We start from the raw sequence: 11,397 nt of genomic DNA on the forward strand, positions 1-11,397 counted from the left end.
ATAATATTACATATACTTAGAATTGCAACTATTATAAAATATAATATTATATATATTTCTAAAAAATCATATATAAAATCTAAGATGAAACCCTTACAAAAGTTGAAAAGAATAAAGACACTGTTTTAAAAGAAAAAAAATTTACACTGCATTTCCCTTTTTGCATTATCAGTGAAGAAATTAGTATTATCAGTGAAGAAAACGTTTAGAGGAAACAAATATGGTAAACAAGATTACAGGGATAACACCGTAAATATTTTAAAGTACTAACCATAAGCACTTTCCATTGATATAGTCAATAATTAAGGGTAATGTTTTCTTCATCAACAAAAACTAAGACAGTCTCCTTTGCCGTTCATTATTAGTTTAAATGCACAGGAAAATCAAGAGAATTGTATCCCTTATAACAACTTGTTGTTCAGACTAAATCACAAAATAGTTGGCCTTCTTAATTATTTTATTTTTTAAACTTCAATTCTCTAAAGTTTAAGAAGTGTAACAAAAGATACCACATTGTTTAAGAACTCAGCATAAACATGGGTGAGTTGGCATTCGGAAGAAAAAAAAAATTGTCTTGTGACAGGCAGAGGAAAACAACTGCTAGATTATTTCCTGGTTGATAATGACAACTGCCCAGAGACAGGTCACCACCAGGAGTCCACTAGCTTCTTGATAATATTTTTCAGTTACAGTAACATAAAATATTGCCAATCAGAGCAAGAAGAATACCTAACAAAGGAAATAATATCTCCCTCTCTCCTTAAAGAACAAGGAATTTGGGCCACACCAAGACAAAATTTGAAACTATTAAGGAAAAGGCAAAGAGGAGAAAAATTATAATGGATTCTCAGATATTCCACATGCTGAAACAAGCAGCTGTCCTAATATTTCAACCTGACATGTCTTCAAAAAGGCAGTGGGTGCTTAAAAGGTGATGGAAACACTATTTCAACAAGAAAACCAGTTTGCAAGAGAAAATGTGCTGTAGTTCTGACACTTCTTATGAGAGGCAAAGACATGAACCACACACTGAACTCACCCATCGTGGGCAGCGTTAATTACGTCACAGATGTGCATGAACTGGCCCCAATCTTCAGTCTGAACTCCAGCAAATGTAGCCTTTTCTGCAAAGAAAAAGCTGTTGTGTTGAATCTGAGCTACAACAGAATAGAACATGTCTGGTCCTCCTGAAACAATCTACCTGGAGTTCACCAGCAAGTACCATTAAGTTTATATCATCAAAGAGCAGAGAGATTTTTTTTTTCTGAGCAATTCCCCGTTATTCAAGAATCAGTCAAAACCCAGGTGCTTCTGTTGCAACAGTAATGAGTGACCTATTAATAAAGGCTGCAGGGCCAGGACAACCCAGCTAAATCTCCATCTGCCTGCCTGTCTTTCAGAGAGGGACAGTCGCCTACAAGATGAAGTGCACAGTGCTAAACGAAGTATCTTATCGTACGCAATTTCATTTAACCCACTGTTTGAGGTGATGAAACAGAAGTTCAAGGTTAGGGAAGTTACCCAAGGCTACGCAGTCAGTACACGGTAGAACTACCATTCAAATCTAGGTTGTTTGATGTTTGATGCCAGTTTTTGTTTGCTTTTTAAAAGTCACTCCTTTGGGCAGGAGGGGGTTGAGAAAAAGAGAGATCTACTGAAACTGTCTATGTACTTCCTAGCACCTGTACCAACCAGAGCTGCACCAGGCAGACTTGAAGGCTCCTGTACCCGTAACCCCATCATTAAACAGTCAGATAGCTTTTCCCTCTTCTGACATCCTCCTTAAGAATACAAAATGTCACCTGGGAAGGATAATAGAACACTCAACCTAAATGAGCTTAACATCTCCACTACAAGAAAGGAGAATATCCCTCAGCATGAAAACATGAGGCTCTAGGGGAATAGAGCAAAAATTAGCAAAAATTAAAAGGATAATGAAGAGGATAAAGGTTTGGTTAGGGGAACCCCCAAGCTTAGACTGATCCTCATCTAGGAGAAGCACTACTTGAATTTGGCATTCAAATGGACAAGGCTTACCGACCTTGTGCTCAGTTACAGGGTTCTTTCTGCCAGATTTCTTGCTCCCCATTCTGTCCTCCTTCTTCCCACCTTCCCATCTTCCTAGAAAACTCCTATTCACCCGTCAAAAGCCATGGCAGAGTTAAGTTCCCCCTTTTCATAAGTTTTGGGTGTTTTACACTTCTCTTCTATTGCAAAGGTACTGCACTATTGTCAGTACGAAATTGTGTGCACCTTCCCTACAAGATTATGCGTTCCGTGATGGCTGAGACCACGTCTTACCTTTGCCTGGTCCAGGTCCAGGGATATAGCTGGCAGTCAGTAAATGTTCACAGCATTAAAGAATAAATCAGCCTATGAAGATGCAGCCTGAATCCACTTCTGTTCAGGGTTCATTTTAATACCCAACAGAGATACGGCCATGTGTTGTTTAGAAAGTTTAGAAAGCACCTCGTCCTCAATGATAGTTACACTCACCATCTTATAAAGGTATGGGAACTAAGCTTCACGTTGAGTAGTGTTTTGGTTTTTGTTCTTTAATTTATTCATTTTTTTATTTACTTTTGGCCGCGCAGCATGTGGGGTCTTAGTTCCCCGACCAGGGATAGAACCAGTGCCCCCTGCATTGGAAGGGCGACGTCTTAACCGCTGGACCACCAAAGTCCCGGGGTAATGTGTTCTTGTCATACAGCAGTTAACTGAGCTGCAGGCAAAACTGTTCAAATCTGAGCCTCCTTATTATAACTACCAGGTTTTCATGATTTCCTCATCCCGCTAAGCTCCCCGAAGTGATCACGCTTTGCTTGGCATCTATATGCACTGGTGCCACACCCGGTTCCCAAGGGAGGTATCAGAGACCAGGGAGAAGGGAGCCGCTGTTGTTAAACAGTCCAGGCACTGGCTCCGGCTTCCGCGTACGTGGATCAGAGCACGGCCACGGGAGAGGGAAGGAGTCAGGCAAGACACCTGTGTAGCCCCGAGTGGCCTGGAGAGGTCTCTCGTGTCCCCAGAGCGCGCCTGGCTCCTCCTTCCTTCGCTCCAGTGCTAGGCATGTTTGTTCTCTTTGTTCACCCCGAAAAAGTACCTCACGTTTTAAGCGCCTGGAGTCAGAACTAGTTTGGAGACCTGCCTGTCACATCGAGGTCACTGCACTTAACCTCCTGGAACCGTTTTCTCTTTGCAAAACGGGCAGGACAACACTTGGCCCTCGGGTGGACTCACTTTCTGAAGAGCTCCCCCCGGCCCAGAAGTTGACACGCCCCCGTAGAGGCCCAGCCACGCCACACCTGGATCCCCTCGGTCCACCTGTCCGCTTCCAACCCACCCCCACCCCGGAAAGCACTGGAAGACGGGAGGTGAGGAGGTGGGGTTCGAGAGAGGTCGGCGGGGACAGGTGCCGCTCGGGACCAGCGGAGCGCGGGGCCTGGGAAAGTTGCGGGGGAGGCGGGAGGAGTTCCTTGAACTCGGACCCACGCGATCCTCTGCGGCCGGGAACAGAGTCAACGCGTAGCGTCCCGGCCCCAAGCCGGAGGGGTCCCCCTTTTACCTATGAGCTGGCCCACGGAGGTCGCGTATGGGTCCCGGTGACTCTTCCCGAACGCCATGGTAGCGCAGGGAGCCGGCCCGAGCCTTCGCCGCCGCGGCGGCTCACGACTCCACCCGCACGGCCCTGGCTCCGCCCCCCGGGCCGCACTTCCCCCGGCCGCTGCGGGGCGCCGGGCTCCGGGCTGGGTCCTGGGGTGGGGGGGGGACGGAGGCGGGAGCGCCAGAGGGGGCGGGCACACGCGCACCTGCCACGAGCTGCGGGACCGGCCGGGCGGCCCTGGGGACACCGCTGGGGACGAGTGACCCGGGGGCGGATCCTGGCACTCACGGGGCGAGGTGCTGTTCTTCTCTGCGCTTCCTGATCCCCTTTGTAGAGAAGGAAATATGGAGTTAACACACGTCTCGGGTTACTGTGAGCATTAACCACATAACCCGCTTAGGTCAGCGTTTGGCACCCACAAAATAAATGTTTAACCACTGAGTGAATCTCGTAACTAGAAATATTTACCCCACCCGACTTATTTACCCGCCCCAGAGATCCGGGAGGGAAGGTGTGTCCCTGGCTCTTTAAGGCTGCAGGTGATGGACAGGAGGAGGGACTGGCTTCAATCGAGAGGCCTCACAGGACCCGGCGTCCTTTGTCTCGCCCCGATTTCCTGAGGGACCACGTGGCGCCGCCCAGCGAGTTCTCGGCTCCTACGGGGAACTATTTTCCAGCGAAGGTGAGAAGACGAGAGGGGCTTTCCTTCTGCTGCGGCAGGGAGTGTTTGGCCTTAGGACTGCTTTGGAATGTAAATCGGAGCTGTAGCATTTCAACCTCTTTCCAGCTGCCCTTTCAGAAGCGGAATTTATTTCCTTTTCTGTGCATTCGATTAACATCTGATTAGCGATGGTAACAATCTTCCACGATGCCGGAGCCTGCTGGGGAGTGGTGTGTCTCCAAGGTGATGGCAGTTAGCATAAGATGGGCTCCCTGTGCCTCCAGATCTTGCTTCCTGTGGTCAAGTGGGGCCCAGTTCGACAAGCCCTTCCTGGGCCCTGGAAATGGTGACAAGAGATCAAAGGGGGACCGGTCTGGCTTAGGTCCTTAGTCATATATTTAAAAATAGAAATCAAAACCAATTCCAATGTGCGCCAAGGGGTTAACTTTTTTTTGCTCTAATTCTGTTATTTCTAATTTTTCTTGACCCATGTGAACTAATACCTGGGATTCTAAAATCTAGAATGAATCATTTTTGTTGTAAATGCCTCCTGCCTGTAACTAATATTCTCCACCTGCTTATCCAGGGTGAGTCACTACTTCCTATGGTGCCACTTATCAACTACCTTACTCATCGCTACAGCTTCTGCCCACACTGTTGAACACCTCTTGTGACATCACCAACCTAATCTCTTTCATGTTATAGACTCGACAAAATATCCCACTCTCTGAACCCTACAAGCTTAAAGAGAAAATTTCAGCTTAGGCTGCTCTTGGTGTCAGTGGCCTTCCATCAGGGAATGAGAACTGGGAAGGAATCAACATACAAATTTTTAACATAATTCTGCTACTTCTTTTTTTTTTTTTTTTTTTTCTGTACGCGGGCCTCTCACTGCTGTGGCCTCTCCCGTTGCGGAGCACAGGCTCCGGATGCGCAGGCCCAGCGGCCATGGCTCACGGGCCCAGCCGCTCCGCGGCATATGGGATCCTCCCAGACCGGGGCACGAACCCGTGTCCCCCGCATCGGCAGGCGGACTCTTAACCACTGCGCCACCAAGGAGGCCCAATTCTGCTACTTCTTATGGGAGAAGCTTTGTTTTTTATTTCCTTGTGCTACGGGATTGAGGCACTGAGGACATGGCACCAGGGAGCGTGTTCAGGACATTACGTCTGGGTAAACACAACCAGGTTGACGGGTACTACCTGAAGCGCTTTCCTCCCCGTTTGCCCACGGGGGTGTTGTGGTGGTTGCAGCCTTCTTTCTGTGTTCTGCCACTTTCTCCATGCTCCCCCAAGTCCCCCGGGGGGAAAATCAACCCAGTCCGTGTTAGTATGGTCTGAGAGTAGGATAGAATTCACAGCTAAGTTAAGGTCAGAGGAGAGGCAGAATCCCCAAGGGTAAAATGTCTGGATACCAGGAGCAAAATCTCACTAAGATTTCAATTCTAAAAACACTTACTAAGCGTTTATTTACACATAAGTCATAATGCTAGGTAGAAACAAAGAAAGTAACCTTTATTTATTTATTTGGCCATGCTGCGTGGCCTGTGGGATCTTAGTTCCCCAACCAGGGATTGAACCCGGGCCACTGCAGTGAAAGTGCCAAGTCCTAAGCATTGGACCACCAGGGAATTCCTGCAAATAACCTTTACAGTACTTTAAATACACTTAAGTGCCTGGACGTGGAACTTTATCTGAATGCAGGCTTCCTAAGCCTGGAGACAGGTAGCATACACTTCATTTTTACAAATATGTAATCTGAGATTTAAAAATATAAAGCTAATAAATAGCTTGACTAGAGTTTGAATCATGGCTGCCTGATTCTAGAGCCTGTATTTTTGCCACTAGATGAATCTGCTCGTTGAGCATGTTTCTCCTCATTTTTCTTTTAAAGATCTGTGTGGTTCAGAGTATATCAGGACCCCTATTCCTATCTTGAAGAAGATATACATATACTTTGCTGGCACAGGGCCCTGCTGTTCTTTCTGTACCTGTTCAAGAATGCTAATATTTTCTTTACTAGAACTATATGCTAGGTGTGCTGTAAATACATTACATTCATTCTCTCATTTAATCCCATAATAACTCTGAAACCAGTACTCTTATTACTCTGTTTTACAGATTAAAAAAACCAAAGTAACTCATTTTTCATGCAGTCATAGTGAAGGACTGTATGATTCCAGAAGCTGTGACTTTAACCTATGTACTCCCATGGGTAGAGCCTAGATGGTAGGTGGTACCCTTTACTTTTTAAAAAGTGGGTTCTAGGGGATGGTACCCGGAGAATGAGGTGACCGAACGTGCCAAACACACATATCTGGAAACAAAGTTGACCCATCATCAGGCTTTATGCAGTTAAGAGTCTTTTTCACCCTCTCATTTGATTCTGTTCTTTCCACTAAATTTTTTAGATTGTCGGATCTGGACATACCCTTATAAATCTCATGCCTACTGCATCATCTTACAGATGAAAAAATGGACAGCCAGCTAAGTGAAGTGACTGCCCCAAGGCCATTCAGCTCCAGCTAAGAGAATGCAACACAATAGCTTATCCTTGAGTCCCAAACTTTTCCCACTACAGGCACCTTTTCTCTATTTTAATATTTAAATGTTCTCCCCCATTCCTCCCCATAGTATTGGGTTGGCCGAAAAGGTTTTTCGTGCAGGTTTTTCCAAAAGATGTTATGGAATGAACTCTTTGGGCAACCCAGTATTTTCTCTAGCCCTCTCTTTATCCTTCTCTTTTTCTAATGGGTCCAGTTCCAGACACCTCCCACTCTCTCTTCCCTAGCTGTTCCACTGTGGAAACTAATTTCCGTAGCCACTTGATCATCAGCTCCAAGCCATTTCTCAGCCTCATCCTCTGCCCTCTCTGTGCTATGTGATGCCGTCCCATTAGCCATCCTTTCCCGCCTCACCTGTCAGGGCACTTCCCTATCCTCTGCAGGACTCCTTTCTCTGGCTGCTACTTCTCATGATCTTCATCTGGCTCCACCTTCCTCCTTGCCTGCTAAAACTATTAGCCTCCCCAGAGTTCTGTAGTCTCTCTTTTCCTCTTTCTCCATTTCCCTCAGGGTGCCTTCTCCTTGTCCCTTCTCTATGAAACATTTTCTGACCACTCCCAAGAGAACTGAGTCCTCCATTCCTGTCCTACATACAGATTTCTGTCTTAGAGCTCACAACAGTTTGTACTGCTTGTTTGTTTAGAAATATGTTCCCCCCGTGGGATGAATTGGGAGACTGGGATTAACATGTATACACTAATATGTATAAAACAGATAGAACTAATAAGAACTTGCTGTATAAAAAATAAATAAAATAAAGAGACAAGTGCTGGTAGGAACAGAAAGATTGCTTTATTCAAGAGGCTGGCAACCTGGGAAGATGGTGGACTCGTGTCCAAAAACCCAACTCCTAAGGTTCTGCTTGACTGTGAAAGTTTTTAAAGGGAGAATTATTTGGGGAGGGCATCAGAGTCTTTGTTATCTTCCACTGTGTGCAGATTTTCTTCTTATTGGTTGGTGGTGAGGTAATAGGGTGGTGGTGCTCCAGGAATCTGGTGCTCAGCCTGAAGTTACCCTCCTCCACCTGGGTTGGGACCTTAATTCCTGTAGAAGAACTCAAAGATATTGTTATGTGTATTCCTTGAGGAGGAACCAGGACCCTGCTCTGAGGCTGCACTGTTGTTTCCTGACTGCCCCTCCTTTGTTTCTGCATTCTCTCCCTTCCCTTATAAACAACTGTTTGAATCTGCCCTTTGGAACTCAGGGAAGGTCAAGGAGGCTGTATGAAGCCAAATTCCTACAAACAAGAAACATGGGAGGGCCCCACAGGGTCCTGGTCTACTTCACCCACATCCTTGCCTCTCATTTGTCCTTCAACACACTTCAATCCAGCTGTAAGGTCCCTTTTAAAAGATATGGTCTTGGGACTTCCCTGGTGGTCCAGTGGTTAAGAATCCACCTTACAATGCAGGGGACGCAGGTTAGATCCCTGGTCAGGGAACTAAGATCCCACATGCTATGGGGCAACTAAGCCCGCTCACTCTAGAGCCTGCACCACAACTAGAGAGAAGCCTGTGCACCACAATGAAAGATCCCATGTGCCGCACGAAAGATCCGTGTGTCACAACTAAGATCCAATGCAGCTAAATAAATAAATAAGTATTAAAAAATAATAAATAAATAAAGATATGGTCTTGCCAATACTAAGGACAGTCCTCTCAACTCATCTTACTTTTCCTCCTAATGCCAGTGTCACAGTTGACCTCTGCCTGCTTATTGAACACATTTCTTCCTTCACCTGTTGTGATGGGATGGTATACTCTCCCTTGCTCCTGCATTTCCCTACAGTGCTAATCTAAGCCTCTCTCTGCCCTGGCCTCTCTTTATCCTATTATTTCGTTTTATTGTCTTCATAGCACTTACCACTATTTGAAATGGTCTCATGCCTTTATTGTTTGCATGTTTATAGTTATCTCCCCCTCATGTGGCTCATGAGGGCAGAGAAAGCTCTGTTTGTTCATCGCCACATTACTCAGTGACAGTGACATTGCTAGTACATTCCATGGTTCATTGAATCTAAGACCCTGTTGTAAAATGCATTATTATTTTAGGGACTATTAATTAGATGAAAGGTTTCCAATTAAACTATGTGCTTCCTGATTACTTAGAATTTTTATTTTATATTTGTTTAAATAACCCTTTGAGATACAATAGTCCTAGATTGCTTTGCATATCTGGCTCCTGTTTATATATGAGCAGAAAAATGAAAGCAAAAAAAAAAATTAACAAAATTTTTTCCCATATATAATCCAACTTTCCTGACTCACTCTTGACTCAGAGGTGTCCGTGTGTCCATGTGTCCGTGTGTCCGTGTGTTTTTCCACACCGTGTCCTCCTTCCTGCCGTCAAGAGCGTTGGTGTTTCAACATTCGTTAAACTGCTCCCCTATTTCCTCCCAGTATTTTGTCCTAAACTGTTGACACCCATTTTGCAAGTTTTGGTGGTGGTACTTTCTTAGTCTTACCAGAAAGTATCAATGAAAGGTTTATCAGGCAACAAGCAGGATTGGTTTTCCCTCCCCAGATGGTCCTTACATAGACTTGGGGAGGGATGACTGAATCATGAAGTAGTTGCTGTTGTCTTATGAGCCGACAGCGGCAACAAGCAGACTGTACATGCCCAGGCAGTGACAACCCTATCCACGTCTCTAACTGCCACCTGCTGACAAGTTATAACACACCACAGTTTGTCAAATGCATCAGAAATGATAAAATATGGGGGGGGGGGAAAGTATGTTAGAATTGCTGAAATTCCCTAGTAAGTACTTTATAGATATTTACTCAATGAATGAGTATATGAATGGAACCCATGTTGCTGCTGTGTAAAGCAACTAAAGTCTAAAATAAATCACCTATTAAAGAAATCCCATGTTTTAAAGGATTACTTCATCAGCCTTTAAATTCTGAAACCAGTTATGAATTCTTGATGATGATTATAATTCAATCTAGAGCAGGCTTTTCAATGGACAATGTACTTTTTCGCTTACAATTTTACTTATTTATCTTATCTTAGAAGCTGACTTGTGTGCTTTAAATTATCTGCTTTTAAAAAGACATAAGAATTACAGTTTCAATAGGGTGCCCTGGATTTCTGTGTTTGGAGAATAGAAAAATTTTATTTTATACAGCTGTTTTTTTTTAACCATGAGAGGGCAGCCTTGTTTAACTTATCAAGTTCTCCCAAAGGCCTCGCTGGGTAACCGTATTCTGGCCGAATGATTCCCGGGAGCAGCGGGAGCGTTCTGGGAAGAGCAGGCAGCTGTGTTTTCCAGGGTGCTTTGCTGCTAAAGGCTCGCTGCTCTGCAGGGAGTTACATGGATGCTGCTCGCTGCTTTTCACATAAGCAGTAAAACCTGATATTCTTTAGCTAGCAGACAGGTGGGGGGCTTAAGGGAGGTGGTTGTTTGGGGATTGACATGTATCAGGAATTTGGTGGCTGCAGAAAGGGATGGTTTAGTGAAAGCCATGTCTGGGATTTGAACCTCTAGATGGCAAATATATACCTACAGTTGTGCAAACTTTGAAATACAGTAGAGGTTACCTGGAGAGGTTACACTATTAAGAAAGATGTGAGGTTGAAGGTAGGTCTAGCAAATGAAGTATGTCATGATCAATTGGCATAGACGGTCAGGGAGAGGAAAGGATAAAGCCTTATATTTTACATCCTTTAGATCATTTATTCATTCATTATTGAATTTTATCATACGGAGGTACAATGTGAACTTCCAAGCTATTGAGAGAGACTGTCTGGTAAAAGATTGTGATTCAGTCTAAATGGTGAGCACAGAGTGGAACTAACTTCGCATGGAGGGTTGGCTGCTGGAATAGATTAAAGGTCTGGGCAACATAGGGTTAGAGCCAGGTCTGTTAGTATAGGCTTGAGCACAAGTACTGCAATGACCAGGAGGGGAAGAAAGCACTAGTTAAATCTGGATTTCACAAACTCTGCACCTGATTCCCTTACAGGGAGAAATTTTAAGTGTTTTTTCATCTCTGTAGGGAGGATAGCACTTACAAAGTTGTGCCCAGATTCCTTTCCAGTTAAAGGTCTTTCTCCGTCAGCTTTGCTAACTGAGCCATGAGAACATATGGCAACGTTCACTTGTTTATTCTACAAACACATACTAGGGTCCCCAAGTGTGCCAGTCACTGTGTTAGGAATCAGTGGTATATGAAGGAGATAAAATCCAACCTCTACATGCCAAGTGCTCACAATCAAATAAGGAAGAACTCATAGCTTAGTGGGCAGAGTTAATTTTGTTGTACAAATGGACAGAAAATTCACTTTTCATTAAGTTCTTGAGTCTAGTGAGCACGTTTTTTCCTCATTGGCTTCTTAACATAAAAGAACCAGATGAGCTCCAAAATGGTAGAAATTATAGTATTTCATATTAGCCTTAACCCCATGTTATAAGGTGAATGTCCTACCATGCTCCTTACAAAAAACATAATAAAACGACATTAAATTGCATTCCAGTGTTAAACAGAAATGCTTTTCAGATCATGTACTAGTTTGATATTTCTATATCGGGGTTCTCAACATGATTGAAAATCCATTCCAATTCACAGA

The 11,397-nt window shown here is 44.5% G+C and overlaps 1 protein-coding gene across 1 annotated transcript in view; it reads right to left on the bottom strand.

Moving 5' to 3' along the window:
* The window catches only part of TOM1L1 (target of myb1 like 1 membrane trafficking protein), a 38,955-nt gene extending 35,332 nt beyond the window's left edge, over positions 1-3,623 (bottom strand). The window contains exons 1-2 of the mRNA XM_060080941.1: positions 3,566-3,623; positions 1,040-1,124 (exon numbers count right to left, since the gene is read on the bottom strand). Of these exons, the coding sequence (XP_059936924.1) occupies positions 1,040-1,124; positions 3,566-3,623 (143 nt within the window). The remainder of the gene's footprint in view (positions 1-1,039; positions 1,125-3,565) is intronic.
* Between the last annotated feature and the right edge of the window lie 7,774 nt (positions 3,624-11,397).

This window comes from Mesoplodon densirostris, chromosome 18, assembly GCF_025265405.1.
Source record: "Mesoplodon densirostris isolate mMesDen1 chromosome 18, mMesDen1 primary haplotype, whole genome shotgun sequence".
Lineage (NCBI taxonomy): Eukaryota > Metazoa > Chordata > Mammalia > Artiodactyla > Ziphiidae > Mesoplodon > Mesoplodon densirostris.